The sequence below is a fragment of the Triticum dicoccoides genome, chromosome 1B (genome assembly GCF_002162155.2).
Source record: "Triticum dicoccoides isolate Atlit2015 ecotype Zavitan chromosome 1B, WEW_v2.0, whole genome shotgun sequence".
NCBI lineage: Eukaryota > Viridiplantae > Streptophyta > Magnoliopsida > Poales > Poaceae > Triticum > Triticum dicoccoides.
In genome coordinates, this window is record NC_041381.1 from 38,973,248 (window position 1) to 38,990,908 (window position 17,661).

Sequence of the window (17,661 nt, forward strand, 5' to 3'; positions counted from 1 at the left end):
TGTGTAGTTTCTAATAATGTTTTTATATACTAATGGGTTTCTCTTGTTTTCTAGTTGGTTTGTTAATATTTACACAGAAATATGTGGACATTTAAAAAAAATGTGAGTTTGTTTGGGTTTCTCACCTTAATTAGATCGTTCGTTGACGTCCATGGCTGGGGGATCCTTGTCGTGTAGGCGATTTAGTGGCATTCTAACTTCTCCATTCCCTTGTTTAGTCTTTTATTTTTATTTTCTAGGGGATTTGACCTACGTGAGATCATGTGGTGTTTGTCATTCATTTCCTAGCAGTTGGTATAGTGATGTGGTAGATCATGTGGTTCTTATGTTAGATCTAATTGTTTGGTAGTAATTTGTGTGTGCAGGTTTGGTTGAGTACTGCGATATTGTTACCGACAAATTTCTTCCTTCTTAGGGTGCGGTAATTTGGCTCACCATTTTCATATGATTTGTGCCCTCTGATTCATGTATGTTTTGTCACTGTTCTCATGTTAGTGTTGTTACCTTGTGGAAGATATTGCTCACACTTTATCTCCAGAGTGAAAACACATGATATGTCGTGGGCGTTGCTGTTGGAGTTCCTCCTCTTCACTATACCGTGGCTTGTTGGTTTGTGGGGTGTTGTCGGGGATGTCCGTGTGGACGGCATGTTTCCCGATGTTTGGCGGGGTTGTTGTGGTGGCTTTGAGCGAAAGCTTAAGTCTTCGACGGGGGTCGACGCCGGTAACAGCGACACCCATGGCCGTCGTTATCCTTCTTGAAGGCGTCTCCAACCCATTCATCTCCGGTTTGTGGCCATGATGGTGGTGGAGCTTCGAGTTGGCTGGTGTCGGCATTGTTGTTTTCTTTTTCTCTTTTTTTTAGTTGTCGGATTTTTGCATGTTTGTCCCTTAATCAATTGTGTCATATTGTGGTTTCTGGCATAGTTTCCCTTATAAACCGGACCCGTCTATTACTTTTCCCTTCTTAATGAAATCCGTGGAGCTCCTGCCTTGCAAGTCAAAAAAGAGTAAATCAAGACTAATGCGTGAAATGGGAATCGACTAAGCTGAGCTTAGTCTTCAACTCCATTTTTTAGATCAGCATGTCATAGCTAAGACACCCAGACAAGAATAATTGAGAAGTGGAGACATGTACAGGGAAAATACTAATAGTGGATGACTTTTTTCTGTAGAAAAATCGAACCGCTAGTGAAGCAGAAGAAAATTCCCGTGAAGGTTATGAAGCAAGTCGCCGGACTGAACAAGTTAATGGAGTATGATGTGTTGCATGAGCATGACTGTTTTGAAACGGACCAACAGTAAACGGGGTGTGATGACATCTTATGAACAACTTTGATTTGATTGGATGCTTTTCCTTATCAATGATTTCTGTTATACCTAACCCAACTAATTCCTTGTCAATGAAAGACGATTCACACTTGATTTAGTTGCAGTACATTGGGAGCATCATATCCCAGGCTTTGCCACCCAACTAATGCTGTCGAGTTGAGAGTCCTGCAATATATTGTGCAACCTTTAGATATGATGGCAAAACACAAAACTGTATGTAGGCAGTGGGAAAGGACAATTGTCAACCTCTTGAACAATCCTCTATGGAGATCAAACGATCAACGGGATGTCCGGCCGGGTCTGAAATTCAAAAAAGCTTTTCAAAGTGAGTATCTAAGATGACAGTAGCTGGAACCATCCACAATACTCTATTTTCCAGCGCAATTCAATACAGATTTACAGTAAGTAAATGTTACCATGATATTTTTGTTTTCCTCCAATGTTTCAGACAATTTGAAGGAGAGATAGATAAATTAGTATGCATATAACACTCACTTAATTTGACATACTGGGGCAGAGGGTATATATAGGACCCCATGCAGAATCATGGGATAGGTGTGAGCAAGTCATCCAGGAAACATTTATCACGTTATTTGTATTGCACCACGTGAGTACACTAGAGAATCATGTGACCATTTGACTTGCATGTTTAGTAACCGATCTCTTTCCAGGGAAATAGGAGCTATGAGTAGAGCGAATAGACATTTTGTGTTTGGTTGAAGCAGAACACGACAAATGTTCATGAGATATATACCTGTTGCATAATATCGAGAGTACTATCTAGTATCTACAACGGCGATCACAATACAGTAGTAACTCGGAATAGCTCGAAATGCATTGGTATATAATAATCTGCGCTAAAACAGGCCTTAATGAAAAATGACACTAAGTCAAAATTCAGCCAAAGTATGAGAGGCAGAACACTTTTTACTGAACACAAATGCAGAAGCTTCAATGCAGAATACCATGTGCAATGTTAAGCCAATGCACAACCATGGGCATGCTGAAATAGCACTATATGCGTACATGACACAAAAGGTAACATCAGTTGGCAGATGCTCTAATCTGTATACTTCGTTTCCTTATATTTTCCCTTCGCGATGCAACTATGAAGCAGATTATTTGCTCCTGTAATAATCGTCATTAGTTCACGCGACCTTAAAAACAGAAGTTGGGTGTATATAGTATCGTTAGTTCATGATCAGATCGGAACATACGACCAGAATATAAGTTGGGTGTAGTTCAGTTCAGTACGTATCCCTCTAGCCACCAGAGTGAAGTTCTTCAGCAGGCTCCAAACTATAGAATACAGGCAGTTTCTTCCCCTAGCTTAGGGAAAATCGTCATCATAGGAAATGTGGTGCATGTTATTCAGATATCTATGTAAAGTGAAGGCTAAACTGCTGACCCCGACGATTATCTCTCTGTAGCAAACAAAATCCAGACCAGATAGTCTCAGCCTGGACTGTAACTAAAATTAAACAATGCAGCTCAACTCGACGACAGGCAGTACGCCACCGTACCAACTGTACCGCAGCCGCCCGACAGTTCTCAACCGAGAGCGACTGCACTGCACTTTAGTTCAGCTGTACGATCAATTGCAAGAAATTCCACTAGCACTCTAGCAGAGCAGAGGAGCCATCAGGGAGGCCTATTTATCATCAAAGAAAATCACAGCATCCTTGAGCAGAGCAGGCACCGAATTACAGAGTGCAGATAGTTTCTCAACAAGTTGAGGCTTTAATTCATGTTGTGAAAATATGAACAAATTGGAGGTCTTGAAAATATAAACTCACAGTTTCAATGGTTCCTAACCAAGTTGGAAAGCCAACGCCCTGTCAACAAGGTGACGACGCTAGAACTAGATCTAACGTACATAGCTAGCTCACAAGTGTGAGGCACAAATCAGCAAGTTGAGTGGGGAAAAAAATAATCTTCAGAGGAACTGTGATGCAAGTTATTCAGATATCTAGAGCATTGGTGGGCTACACCGAACATGACAGTAAACTGCTGCCCCTACCCGCTACACCCACCCACCGAAAGGAGCAGCAGCGAACCAAATCCAGCGACGCTCGCCTCAACGCCAAGCATCACAGGCCCTAACAATTCTCCATCGAGGGCGACTGTTGTACAATTCAGTTGTATAAGCAATTGCAAGTCAGTATTCCGCTAGCTAGCAGAGCAGAGCAGAGCAACCATCATGGAGGCCTAAACCCAGGAAATGTTTTAAGGAGATGAACTAATTCACGTTACAAGCACATAGCAATCACCTGGATATCTGAAGAAGATACAGATCAAAGTCCAACCAATCACATAACAATCACCTGGTACACTATTTGAAGCCAACAAAATACATGCCCTGCTTACTCCTGCATGTTTTGCTGGCGTTGCCTGATTCTTTGAGTGGCCTTCCTCTGCTCACGGAATAATCTTGGTATCTCCTTCCATGTCTTCGGTTTAAACGCCATTACTGCACATCACAAATGAGGTCAGGGAACAAGCATGTACAAACTAATGTAACATGTAATTTTCTACTTCGTGAATTTAAAACAATGGAGAAAAAACTTTAAACAAACATGTTAACGTGCTACATGCGATGAGATGGATGACTACTTTGGTTGGTCATATATGGCATAGACAGAGAAATGTGCATCATACCTTCATAACGGGCATCTAGCCATCTGTAGTCGAGGCTGTCCAGTCGTTGCTGCAGGCATCTAGGGAGGTTCTTTATAGCTGGACAGCCATGTATTGAAAGCTCTTTGAGAGACCCGTATGTTTGCGGCTCATTCGGCAGGGATGCCAGGGTAATACAGTGAGAAAGTGAAAAGGTTTCCAACGATGGGGGGTGCTCTGCTGACAGCGACTCCAGCGACGTCAACCGACTATTGCCCATAATGTAAAGCATCTCAAGGGATGTGGGCAGACGGAGGATCCCCCCCAACATGCTATCACAGGACCATATATTCAGATATTTGAGATGAGGAGGAAGTGAATGCTCTCCTGCTGCTGCTACTGTTGATAGCTCTGGAGAATTTATGGAAGTAGTGACTTGTGGTTTCTGGAGCCCATCCAAGCGACATGATAGGACTTGAATACTACTACAACAACCAATATATATGGTCTCTAAGGACGGAGGAAGATTTAGAACAGATGGTAAACTTCCACAACTAAATAACCACAGATATTCTAGGCATGGACAAAACTGATTCATGGGTGAGGATGACAACTCTGATACAGCAGTGGGCACAATTGCCTCACTGCAAGAAGATCCTTGGACTAACTCTGACATGCCTTGCTGCTTGCCACAGATGAATTCAAGCTTAGGGCACGACTGAATTTGTATCCTCTTAAGAGATGTTGGGACGTTGAACATCTCTACCAAACTTTCACACTCTTTCAACTCAAGAGACTCCAAAGCTGGCAGGTGCTGACTCCTTTCAGATGCTGACGATTCAAGAGGAGCTTGTGAGTATCCAGTTAGATTTTTGCAGCTTCTAATCGTTAATCTCCTCAAGGTTACCAAGCTTTGAAACACTTTCTCTGGCCAGTGGGCGAGTGCATCACATTTATCAATTTCTAACTCTTCAAGGTGTTCAAAATAGTCACACGGCTCTGGTGCACCTGTTCCAAAGAATGAGTTGCAGCACCATAACTGCATAACTGTAAGAGGGGATTTCTGGTTCCATTTGTTCTTGTTGTCCAATGGTACAATCAGAGTGCACTCAGCCTCTGGCGTTGTTTCTATGTATTCTAGCTTCATTATCAGTTTGGTCAGTAAAGGTAAATACCTGTCTACACAATGGAATATCTCTTGGTTGACATCCTCAACTTCTAATACACTGAGATTTGGTGCTTCAGGTAAATCTACTAGCTTAGGGCATTTCTGAGCTGATAGTTTCTCAAGACGAGGAAACAATATCGGTTCTCCTACAACAACAGCATCCCATCTCTGAAAACTCTCCAAGCATTTCAATTCGAGTACCTTTAGAGAAGGAAATGCTGATCGTACCAATCTATAACCTCCACTACATGATTCTTCAACCAACGGTGCTTCACGTAATGCTACCACCTTTCCACAATACCTAATAAACAAGTTCTTAAGCAGAGAAGACGGAGTGCATACCCATATATTACCTCCACGACATTGTTCTTCAAGCAATGGTGCTTCAGGTAATGCTATCAACTTTCCACAATGCCGAATAAATAACTTCTCAAGCAGAGGAAATATTGTCCGTTCTTCTTGCCTCTCATTTATTTCCCACCATCTCTCAAAATCCAACAGATGCTCTAGCGTAAGCACCTTCAGATTTGGAAAAGTGAAGGATGTGCCACATCTGAACAAAAATTGCAATCTTTCACAATGAGAAAGATGGATCTCAACCATGTTTTGCAACATACCCATGCACTCTCCACCATAGGAATATATTCTGAGAATTAGCAGTCCATCATGAGGCTCAAAATTGTCAAGCACCTTGCTATCACAAACAAAACTCCATCTTAATGTCAATTCTCTAAGATCCTTCTTTTTTCCGAGATTTGCCACTTCTGCTTCATCTTTTTCAACGTTCTCTAACTGACGTAGTTCTAGATGACCACCAAGATTTAAACCCTGCAGCTGTGCAACATCACTACAATCGGGGCTCGTAACTGCTGCTACGAAACATGTAAGTGTCCGCAGGTCAGTGAGTTCTCCGAGTTCTGGAGGCATGCTCTTCAACTCCCGACATCCATGAGTGTAGAGATGACGGAGGGAAGTCATATACTTCATTTGCCTCGGAAGTCGATCAAGATTACCACAGTTGGAAAGGTCCAATGTTTGCAAGTTATACAGAATACAAATATCTTCGGGAAGTGCTTTCATATTACTGTATGAGAGATCAAGGTACCTCAGGTGATGCAGATACTTTGGTTTCAATGGAAATGACTCTGTATATATACAGAGCTTCAAGGCATGCAACGAGCGGTATTTTGATAGGTGATGCAAAGAGCTGTGGACAAAACCATCACATAGCAGTGTTTGGATAGCAGGGGATCTTTTCTCCATAAAATCATTCAAAATACCTACTGTTTCTTGACATGACAGGAACAAATGCCGAGCAGTATCTGGAAGCCACTCAATTTTACTAGGTTTCTTAGTTGCAACAACACAATCCTTTTCCATAACAGACATTGCAATATCATGCATAAGATCATGGATTTTACATGTCATTCTGGAATAATATGTAGGTACAAAATCAAACGACATAACATCTTTACTTTCCTCTATGTCCAGAAAGAATGACCTTGAGGCAAGCTCATCAAAAATATGTTTTCCAGTGGTTTCAAGACTAGCTTCCTTCTGCTCTGGGATAAAGCCATTTGCGATCCATAGTTGGATCAGCATCTCCACATCAATCTTGTAATCTTTTGGAAATACAGCACAAAAAGCAAAGCACTGCTTCATGTGTGATGGCAAGTCATTGTAGCTAAGCTTCAGTATTGGCAAAATTCCAGTTTCATCAGTGCAAATGCTACTTCTGGATAATACATCCTTCCATTCATTCACACTGGTCTTGGTACTAAGTACAGAGCCCAGTGCCGTTGCAGCTAATGGAGAGCCAGAACATCTCTTCACAATCTCATCAACCATCTTGACTAGTTCAGCTGGCTTTTCTTTCTCTGAACCGAATGCTCTAGCCTCAATAATTTCCTTTATGAAGCAATCCTCCAAAACGTTGAGATTGTAGGCTAGTGCACCCATAATTTCAGCAACTCGTTTATCGCGAGTTGTTGTCAGCACCGCACTACCCATGCCACCATGCTGAAGACAGACCTTCAACATTTCCCACTTACGGAACTCTTTGTTGTTCCAGATATCATCCAATACAAGGAGATACCTCTGCCCACTGACCAATATTTGAAGTCTATCCAGTGGTGGTTTCTCTGTATCATGATTCTTCTTGGGAGATGCCTCAACTATACTCCTAGCTAGGGAGTTCACATCAAATGTATCAGATACACATACCCAGAGCAGCAACTGGAAATGCTTCTGAACTTCAGGTTCATTGTATATGAGCTGTGCTAGTGTGGTCTTGCCAAGGCCCCCCATTCCAACGATGGGAACAACTGTGAGATCTGAACTGCTAGCTTTACCAAGTAGTATATCAACAACATATTTCTTATCTCCATGTCTGGATCTGCTAACAATTTCTCGTGGGTCGATGATGACATAATCTGTCTGCCTCCACTTCTTAAAAACCGGTGGCTGTGGTCGGTACTTGAACCTAAAGGCGTGCATCTCTGTGATGAGGACCTCAACGGCCTGCAAAATCTGGCAAAGCTTGGTACCCATTCTGTGACGGAAGACAATACGGTTGTGAGTGCGCAAGAGTTTAACTACATCCAAGCCAAGCTTGATGTAGTGCCCGTTCTTCTTGGCTTCACGACGGAGCGCTTCGTACTTGAATTCGTCGAAGACTTCATTTGCTTGATAAGCCACTGTCTTGAGCTCCTGGAGCCAAGCTTTCACCCCTTCCCTGTGGGCTGTCGCTTGCTCCTCGGCGTCGGCAATGACGTCGAGAATGGCTGCAAGTTTGCGTTTGAGAATCTTGTGCTGCTCCTCCATTCCATCCATTACCTTGTACTTGTCCAGGAGGTAGTTGGACGACTTGTTCATCAGCATGGACACCAGTGGCCGGATCGCCATGGTGGCCAGCACCTCCGCCATTGGAAGGTTCAGAAGAAACTCCTGCAGCACACGTGGCACACCACAAGCACACCGCCAGAGAATGGTGTGAGCAAGACGCATGTAGAGCTCGAGACCTGTTCTTGAACTAATAAAAAATCAACAATCCAACCTCGCAACCATAGTTACCTGAAGCCACGGTGACCAGCACGTGGACGCCCGAGCAGCAGCAGCTCCGGCGTTGCAGAGGCAGCAGCAGCCCCAGAGCCTGGCCGGCGAGGCGATTATTCCTATGAAGTTGTGGCAGGACTGCAGGCAGGCGGTTACTCCTCTGGGAAATGCTGGTGAGACCTTGAAGCAGCCAAGATAGATGACTCTTGTGTGGCCTTCCTCTCTCTGTGTCTCAGCCACTTGTAGAGATGCTTCGGAAGCAGTCATTCCAGCCGGTGGCCCTCGGTTCAGTCAAGTCTTTGGCCTTACATGCGGCACTTGCAGCACCACTTGTGCCTGTCCTGCTGCCTACTACACAAGTGTACCACTTGAGACGAGCATGCAATGCAGGACCACATTTAATTCCAACAGCACCACTTGCACGCTGTTCCCTATAATAAAATGATTGCTACTCTGTGATTCAAATATATGGTATTCCAGGGTCTGGAAAGACAAGACTTCTTTGCATGATATAAAAAAAGGTTTTCCATTAAATGTAAAACAGGCTTGAATAATTCAAAAACAGAATTGTACTACCAACTGATATTTCTTTGGAAGGTCTTAGTGTCTTTCTTACCAGTTTGATCTTGCCAGAGGTCATCTCCCTTTTGAAAATTATTATTTTGGATCTTCTCACATTTGTTGTCTTAAACGCAAGGCGTAAAAGATTTAAGGCACACTTGAATATAGATGACTCTTGAGGCACGCCAACAGTAAGGACAAGTGCAGGTGCAAATGGTGATTGAATCGGCTGAAACGAATTTACTAGAAAGAGTCAAAAGAAATTAAGACAAGTCAATTTAGTGAAGTACAGTAGACCGTGAGCACGTTAATAACATAACATGTTTTAACTTGTCAAAGTTGGTAAGCCCGCTGAAAACTCCCAACAACAGTCTCATTTTCTCGACTTCCTTTCGTGCACTACAACAAAATTTCTTACATCCTCAATAACAGAGCAGTGAGTTCTAATCCACAGTCTGCTAAGAAAAACCATCTTAATAGAACATAACAGAAACCCATCTTAATCTCCATCCTCCCTACCAGCCATCTGTTAAGGACAGAAACAACAGTACATAACGGAACTCCACATGTTGAACCAACAGCACAGAACTTTGGAGAAAAGGTACAAGTTAGAATAAAATATTTAGAAAGGCGTAACATGATAAAATGTATCGTCCTGAGTCACACAGTCGAGTTACTCTTGATTTTAATTTATTAACTACAAAGGTAGGACAATGCTCTATGACCTTGAAAAAAACATGTTTGGAAAAAAATGTGCTAGTACCAGTGCATCAGAAGGGTTTTTTAAGAAGCAATAAACAAAACTCACAAGTTAAATAGTAACAATAAAATATTCATATTCTGTAGGAAATCACACAGTTGAGGGGGGTTACCCACCTCTCTCACTGTCTTCAGTGGCAGCTCTTTAGCCTACCAACATGTTCTGCTGGGCAAACACCCCAAGATCTGAAAGACGGAAACACGCATGAAGGTGCCTGGATGGCTTCCTTCCTTGCTTTCAAGATCTGATGCAAGAAGATCTAATGCACATCATCGACTATTGTCTGGCCTTCCTCTCTGCGCGTTGCTTCCCCTCCACCACCTCCATAGCGCAGACGAAGAGGGACCACAAGAGAGTGAAACTTAAAGCAGCCAATATAGATGACTCTTGTCTGGCCTTCCTCTCTGCGCGTCTCAGCCACTCGTAGAGATGTTTCTGAAGCAGTCAATTCTGCCGGCGGCCCTTAGTTCAGTCAATTCTTTGGCCTTCCACGCGGCACTTGCAGAACCACTCGTGCTACATAGCTGATAAGCCAGAAGCACCACTTTGTGCCTACTGCTGCTGCCCACACAAGTGTACCAAATGAGACTGAGTATGCATGAAGGACCACATTTAATTCTAACGACACCACTTACACGGTTTTGCCCCGTATTAAAATGATTGCTACTCTGTGATTGGCACATATGGTTTTCCAAGGACCTGGAAGACTATCTTCGCATGATATTTTAAGGTTTTCTATTCGATGGAAAAAACATACTTGAATAATTCAAAGAAAAGATATTCCGCTAAATGTAAAACAGAGTTGGATGATAACCAATTGATCTTTTTTTTTCCCAAGGTCTTAGTGTCTTAGAAATTGATATTGGCAGAGTTCATCTCCCTTTTTGAAAATTATCTTGGGTGTTCCCACATTTGCCGACTTAAATGTAAGGCCTAAAGGATTTAAGGCACTCCTGAATATGGATGACTCTTGAGGCACTACAGACAACAGCAATAAGGAGAAGTTCTTACTATGACCCTTGTCTTTGTAGCACTGAAGTACAGTAGACAGTAAGCACATTCATAATGTATAACAAGTTTTACCTCATCAAAGCTGGTAAGCTCAGTGAAAATTCCCGATAGCAACTGTCTAAATTTCTCAACTTCCTTTTGGTGCACTGTCTAAACATTCCTTACATCCTGCATAACAGAACGTACATAATTGAGCAGCGAGTTCTATCCACAGTCTGCTACGAAACCATCTGTCAAAAATTGCTAAGCGAACATAATAAAAATCCATCTTCATCTGAATCCTGCCTAGCAACCATCTGTTAAATACAGTAGTGGTGAGGGAATCTTCACATTTTTTTTTAGTAATAACCATACAATGGGGCGGGGTGCCCACCCCTCTCACTGTCTTAGTGGCAACTCTGACGGGAGAAGCTCTAATGCATCACCAATTGTCTACCCCTCAGGCCCTCCCCCTCCACCACCTGTATTGTATTTGTATAGCACGCGCAAGGGGGAATTCGAGACCACAGAGCAAGAGGGAGGGGTCAGAATCGAGCGAACGGCAGATAATTGCGAGGATGAAGAATCGAATCCGCGGAAGAATACGGACGAACAGGATCCGTACCTCGTCCTGGCGGGAAGGCCTGGCTGGATGCCTCGATGCCGCCCATGGACGGCCTGCTGCGCCCGACGAGGAGTAGAGATTTGGGGGAGAATGGAGGGGAATGATCAATCATCCTCCGCGGTGGCCGTGGCTGTGCTGAGATGTGAGACGGGGCTTGGAGGACGCGGAGGGTGAGGGGGAGGCTGCCGCCGCCGCCATGGACGGACGGCGACGGGGAGCAGCACGAGGCGGTCCGGCCGGCGAGGAAGACGAACAATGGGAGACGCAGATCGGCAAGTTGGGATGGGCTGGGCTTCTAATTTGGCTATCTCAGAAAAAAGGGACTTCAACAAATTCTGGGCTTGGGCCTGTACAACCCTTAGAGCATCTCCAGCGGTTCGGCCCTCCAGGGCGCCGAAAAAGGGAATATCCTATTTGACGCATTCTGCGTCAAAGTGTCGAGGCGCCGCACACCCCCTTGACTCGAATTGGGCCGGCCTTTTTACATCTCTTCGCTGCCCCCTTCCTCGTGCGACTCGCCCGTTCCTCCACAGATAAGCTTTCCTCTCTCGTGCGGCGATCCCCTTTTCCTCCTTCGTGCGACAGATCCTACTCCGGCGATCCTACTCCGGCAAGAGACCGCCGCCCTTGTAAGCAGCCGTCGGGCCTCTCTCCCCCTGATTCGTGCGCGACATCGCATCAGATGTGGCTGACGTAGTCGCCATGGATGTTTACTTGCAGGTGGCCAGCATCTCCATCGTCGGCGTCCGCGTTGTCCAGGGCTCCGTCAAGCTCGGCGTCATCTAGGGTTCCGGCAAGCCCGGCGTCGTCTAGGCTTCCGCCAAGCTCGGCGTCATCTAGGTCCTCGTCAAGCCGGCATCCACAAGGTAACGGCCCCAATTCCCCCGCTATGTTCCTTCCTCTCTGTGTGGTACCGCAAGATCGAGGCTATTTAGTTGTGTTAGTGTCTTTTCCGGTGTTGCTACGGTTTGCAGAATGTGGTCTTGTACATGGCAGTTCTGATTTGGTGAATCTGAGTCTAGACTAGGGGGTTGCCTTCACAGATTGGATTTCAAGGCATGATGCAGCATGATGATGATAGGGGGGTTATGTGTTCATGTGCTTTTGCCTTGGGATTTTGTGTGTTTCTGTTGATGATGCTATGGGGTTTGTGTAGCATGATGGAGAAGTTTTTATCTCCTGTTTTATATGTTCTCTTAGTTTCTGTAATGTGTAGCAGCATCAGGGACTAGTTCAGTTGACTTGTTAGGATGTATTTTCCCGAGAAGCAAGGACCTATCAACATGTTAACCAACTAAAATTACTTAAATTTTTGTGTGCTGGTTCGATCAGTAGTAGTGGTCTGCTCTATTTCGTGTTGTCGGTGCAGCTTCTTCTGTTTTGTTGTTAATTAAGAAAAACCAATTGCTGGACTAGCCACTAGGGGCAAAAGATAGCAATCAACATGCACTTGTGTAGATGTGGCGGATGCTTCCGGATCCAGGGTCCTGGCAAGTTCTCATCATTCTCTTCTCTGAATTTAAGGTTTCAGCACCAACCCAGCAAGTGGATGCACAAACAGTTTTGTCATGTGAACAGGTTCTCTTTGTTGTCTGAGAGTTGTGTGCGATGTGTAGTAGTGGCAGTTTCTATTTGTTCATATGTTTTGTCATGTGAGCACGCATCTATCAACATTTGCAGTTATATTGTATTAAGTAATTTATAAGCAAAGTTTGATCTTGCTTAGGCAAGCATGATAAGTTGGTTGCATAAGTCATTGGAGCATATATCAAATATCTGTATAGATTTAGCTACTTTGTTCCTATTGCTGCTTGTTGTTTAATCTGAAGCTCATATCTCATTTTTGTTAATCTGATGCTTACTATAGTAGCTAGTTTTCTTGTGCCCTTTTTGTTTTGCCTAAGAGTGATGCTATAAGGAAACGATTAGGGAATAGATAATGCGAATAATGCATTCCCAGGAAGAGAGTGCTTGCTGTTTCAAGATCGATGAACTTTTCACATCATTTTTATAGATGATACCTGCTAATTCACTGTTTTGTTTTTTCTCTTGAAGGAAAACCACTCTTCTTTCTTAATTACAATATACCATAAATAATATTTGTTCTCCTCGGTAGCTTAGAAATAAATGGTTCAACAAACATTAGCCATTATTTAGTTCTTGAAATCAGCCAACAAAATTAATAGTAGTTCTGAAATTCTGTACGCCGACTCTCATTTCTGTTCGGTGCTTATCCTTGTGTAGATATGTTGTATAAAAGTCGAGAAAGCATTTTTTCTGATGGACTGGTGTTAGCTCTGGTGATATTTGTTGTAGGTTACAACTAGCAGGTATACTTGGATGCTTTTTTTCATGTAGATATGTGTGCACTGGCGTTATTTGTAGCACTTCAGAACTAGTACCTGTACCTTGACCTTTTTTTACATGATGGATAACCTTTGTGTGCTACTCTTCTCGCATATGTATTGTTTGGGTGCTTATCACATTCACAATTTGTAAACGATGTATTCCACAAACATTATTCAGGGAACACTATCTACGAACATTATTTTAGGGAACATTATTGAAGGAACATTTTTGGAGGAACATTACTTAGGAACATTATTTATTTTGAAGAACAGTTTTTGACTTCACATAATATTTTTAAATTTTGCATAGTTATTTGGGGACATTCATCGGGGAACATTATTTGGGGAACATTACTCTGGGAACATTATTTAGCTAACATTATTAAGGGAACATTTTTCTAAGAAAAATTGTTGGCTCCAGCGAACATTAATTAATTTTGTTTGAAAACAATGTTCTCAAGAAAAGTTACAACCTGCAACTTGTTTAGGCTTTTACCAACATTATTCTTCGTTTTATGGGAACATTTTGCAAGGAATTTCTTTACTCTAGGGAACGTTATTTTATTTATAGAACATTTTAGAGTTTAGAGATAGTTTTAAATATACCTAGAACATCTTCCATGGAACATTATTTAGGGAACATTTTTCAAGGGACATTTATGAGGGAACATTATGTACGGAACATTATTCGGGGAACATTATTTAGGTAACATTATCAAAGGAACCTTTTGAAAGGAAAAGTTATTGACTCTAGGGAACATTATTTATTTTGAAGAACATTTTCTGACTTCAAAGAATATTTTCAAAATATATGTAGTACATTTTCCAGGGAACATTATTCAAGGAACATTTTCCAAGGGACATTTATGAGGGAACATTATTTTAAAAACATTTTCCCACGAACATTATTCAGGTAACATTATGAAGGGAACATTTTTGCAGCTAACTTGAACAAGTGATATATTTTCGAAGTAACATTGTTTATAAAACTTTTTTCCAGCTAACATTATTGAGGGGAACATTAATTATGCAACCTTTATTCAGGGAACATTTTGCACGGAAAATTTGTTGACTCCACAAAACATTATTTAATTCGAAGAACATTTTACGGATATCATTAAAGAACATTTTGTTTAATTGTTCGTACCAAACAAAATGCATGCACCTGCCCGGAGCAAAGAAAAATAACAAAAAAGAAAGAGGGCAATGAACCATGTCCCCTGTGACCTCATTCATACGGAACATTTTTTTTGTAATAAGTGCTCTTATAGATTATTCATTTTGACAGAGCTTAGACTAACAGTTTGTTCCTTTCTAAAACTATGTAGGTCAAAATGCCTGTATTCAAGGAAAAACAATGGATACTGATTGTTGCTAAATTCAGAGTCAAATTGATTGATATTATTAATCCGTACTACAGTGGTGATACATTTCTACCGACAGTTAGTTCACTAATTTACAACTTCAAGGCTTTGTTCGCTGCCACATACGGAAATACTAATTCTTTTAACATAGGAAATTTTGAGTCAACATTTGTACCAGCTCCCAAGGTCAATTTCAGGCGCCTTTTTTGAATGGAACTCTCCCCTGTACTTATAACCCTGATAAGCAACTTTTGTGCTCTATCTCCACAAATAACAGTTACAAAGAATTTAAAATTCACCAAATGTTCCATCACTATTTTTTTTACAGGTATGACTCAGGGATTTTCCTTCTTCAATATTTGAGCAACTACAGAGGTCTCGGAATGGAGGGTTTCCCTAATGCAAGTACCACCACAATTACTCCATTGAAAGCACTTTTTTCCCTTCTTTGTGATTCTTCGGTACATAACAGAAATTAAATTGCATTTTATTTTAAAAATTGAAGGACGATCTATAAGCTCAACGTGAGAAATACCATTTTGAGATTGTTACTGGCAAGGACAATGAAATTCAGCTGCCATTCGTAACTTCTTTCCTGCAGAAACATGTAAATTCTCTAGTTCTTTCCTCCTTACACCATGTTCTTTGTAGTCAATAGTGCAATTAATTTCATGTAATCACATTTCTGTTTCAGCAGGGTTTCCGCATATTCAAGTGAAGCTTTGAAGGCCAATCATTTTTTGTCCTGCATATGAACTCATCTTAGGTAACTTAATGATCTGCAGATTCTCTCACTAAATAATAGTGCATACTGTAACACTCTTCACCCAAAGAGTCCCATTTGAGGAAGGTTTGGGCCTGTTTTCTTCTTGGAAGGATCATGTATAACCATATTCCATTTTTTTTTCAACCTTTTACTATCCAAAATTTCTTGTACCTATTCCCAACTAACTTATTTCCCTGTTTATTCTGAAGGGTCTCATCACTATTTTTTATTGTCAACTTCAAGGGAAATTGCAGTGCAAGACTTTTTTTGAACTGAAAGGAATTCTTCCATGAGGGAAATGTTTCCTTAATGATACAGTTCTATGTTTTTATCATGGTGCCCAGTGATACTTTCTTGCATTACTTTCAGTTGCAAAGAAGATTCAAAACTGCAGAATTAGTTTGTAAAGAAGCTCTAAGCATAATTACTGTTTTTAAATGTTTCTTCGACCTTTCAGTACTGTTATTTAACAAGCATAATTACTGTTTTTAAATGTTTCTTTACTTCAGCTATATTCTTTGGTACAATTCACTGTTTTAGAACTAGCAGAATTATTGTTCTTTATACACTCTTCCAATTTATTGTTTTTTAGTTCACACGAAGAAACCACAGATACAGTAGGAATCAATTCTCTGTTTTAGAACCAGCAGAATTACTGTTCTTTATACATGCTTACAATTTGCTGTTTTCTTAGTTCACACCAAAAAAAACAGCAGAAACAGTACAAACTTTCTTTAGGTCACACACACGAAAAAAAACAACTGAAATAGACGAAACGATATGAAACAGTGCGAAACAGTCATCCTCCAACGGTAAAAATAGTTCAAACAGTCATCCGTCTGAGAAACAGTTCAATGCGCAGCGCGGCCCAGTTAGCCCGCCAACGAAGTGCCTTCTGCGAAGCTACAGCTAGTTGACGCAAAATGCATCACATAGGACCTCTCCCGAAAAAGAGCGGCCTGGGAGTGAGCCGACGGTAAACTTGGCACTAGGGGCGGTTGGTCAGCCAGCTGTCGTCCCCAGGTCGCCCCTAAGCGCCGATTTCGGCCCAGTGTTCAGCCCAATTGTGTCCAATAACGGCCCGATATCTGCGTGAATCGATCCATATTTGACGCGGTTCGGTATGTTTCGGCGTGAATTTTCGCATACAAATAGAAATCAATTAGTTCGTCACATGGTTTGGCATGATTCGGCGTGTTTCGGCGTATTTCATCACATAAATCGAATAGTTCAATACAAATTATATAGATTAACAAATAAAAACTCAAGTTTCATCACACATCATTCCCGCGTCGCCCCGACCTCCCCCTTGAGCCTCCATAGGTGCTCCATCAAATCGTGTTGTTGTTCTTGATGCACCTATGGGTCTCAGATCTCCTGGCGCATATTGAGGTAGTCAGTCCAGGTTGTCGGTAGCTGGTGATCAACTTGGGCAAGAGGACCCTGCCTGTAATATGGTTCAGTGTCAAACACTGGCTCTTCCTGCTCGGTCTCAATGATCATGTTGTGCAAGATGACACAGCAAGTCATGATCTCCCACATTTGATCTTTTGACCAGGTCTGAGTAGGGAACTGGACAACAGCAAACAAGATTGGAGCACACCAAATGCCCGCTCGACATACTTCCTGCAAGCCTCCTGAACCTTCGCAAACCAGGCGTTCTTGCCTCCTGGCACAGGGTTTGAGATGGTCTTCACAAATGTCGACCATCTCGGATAGATGCCATCAGCTAGATAGTACCCCTTGTTGTACTGCCGCCCATTGACCTCGAAGTTCACCAGAGGGGAATGACCTTCAAGAAGCATGGCAAAGACTGGGGAGCACTGCAGGACGTTGATGTCATTGTGAGTTCCTGACATCCCAAACAAAGAGTGCCAAATCCAGAGGTCCTGTGTGGCCACTGCCTCAAGTACCACACTGCAACTGCCTTTGGCGCCTTTGTACAACCCCTGCCAAGCAAATGGACAGATCTTTCATTTCCAATGCATGCAGTCGATGCTTCCAAGCATCCCAGGAAATCCTCTTGCTGCATGCTATGCTAGGATCCGAGCAGTGTCTTCCGCATTGGGTGTTCGCAA

The 17,661-nt window shown here is 42.3% G+C and overlaps 1 protein-coding gene and 1 long non-coding RNA gene across 8 annotated transcripts; one reads left to right on the plus strand and one right to left on the minus strand.

Moving 5' to 3' along the window:
- Nucleotides 1-1,087: 1,087 nt before the first annotated feature.
- On the minus strand, nucleotides 1,088-11,244 carry LOC119317858 (putative disease resistance protein RGA4). Of its 3 annotated transcripts, XR_005153806.1 has the most exons (10): nucleotides 11,106-11,242; nucleotides 10,875-10,962; nucleotides 10,574-10,669; nucleotides 9,607-10,051; nucleotides 8,786-8,959; nucleotides 8,188-8,600; nucleotides 3,990-8,061; nucleotides 3,602-3,801; nucleotides 1,578-1,631; nucleotides 1,088-1,496 (listed from the first exon to the last, which is right to left on the minus strand). XR_005153806.1 is itself a non-coding variant. In XM_037592367.1 (7 exons), exons 5-7 carry the CDS (start codon nucleotides 8,434-8,436, stop codon nucleotides 3,695-3,697), a joined length of 4,428 nt encoding a protein of 1,475 aa, XP_037448264.1. In that variant the 5' UTR covers nucleotides 8,437-8,600; nucleotides 8,786-8,959; nucleotides 9,607-10,051; nucleotides 10,574-10,962; nucleotides 11,106-11,243; the 3' UTR covers nucleotides 3,533-3,694. The 3 variants fall into 3 exon arrangements, 1 of the variants encoding a protein (XP_037448264.1); XR_005153807.1 differs by having other exon boundaries at nucleotides 3,656-3,801; nucleotides 10,574-10,962; nucleotides 11,106-11,244; XM_037592367.1 differs by lacking the exons at nucleotides 1,088-1,496; nucleotides 1,578-1,631 and having other exon boundaries at nucleotides 3,533-3,801; nucleotides 10,574-10,962; nucleotides 11,106-11,243.
- Nucleotides 11,245-11,558: 314 nt separating this feature from the next.
- Nucleotides 11,559-16,082, plus strand: LOC119317874. 5 transcript variants are annotated; one of them, XR_005153826.1, is made up of 7 exons: nucleotides 11,559-11,734; nucleotides 11,826-11,971; nucleotides 13,350-14,895; nucleotides 14,969-15,222; nucleotides 15,323-15,424; nucleotides 15,515-15,583; nucleotides 15,793-16,082. It is a non-coding gene; the product is annotated as an uncharacterized LOC119317874 (long non-coding RNA). The 5 variants fall into 5 exon arrangements; XR_005153811.1 differs by having other exon boundaries at nucleotides 11,587-11,734; nucleotides 13,350-13,435; nucleotides 14,782-15,222; XR_005153821.1 differs by having other exon boundaries at nucleotides 11,562-11,734; nucleotides 13,350-15,222; nucleotides 15,512-15,583.
- Nucleotides 16,083-17,661: the final 1,579 nt, after the last annotated feature.

Excerpts from the sequence above, each read along its gene's own strand:
- LOC119317858 (XM_037592367.1), bottom strand. The coding sequence starts at position 8,436 with ATGACTGCTTCCGAAGCATCTCTACAAGTGGCTGAGACACAGAGAGAG. Across the intron at positions 8,062-8,187 it reads GCTGGTCACCGTGGCTTCAG|GAGTTTCTTCTGAACCTTCC; the intron begins GTAACTATGGTT and ends CGTGTGCTGCAG. Across the intron at positions 3,802-3,989 it reads GCTAGATGCCCGTTATGAAG|TAATGGCGTTTAAACCGAAG; the intron begins GTATGATGCACA and ends TGTGATGTGCAG.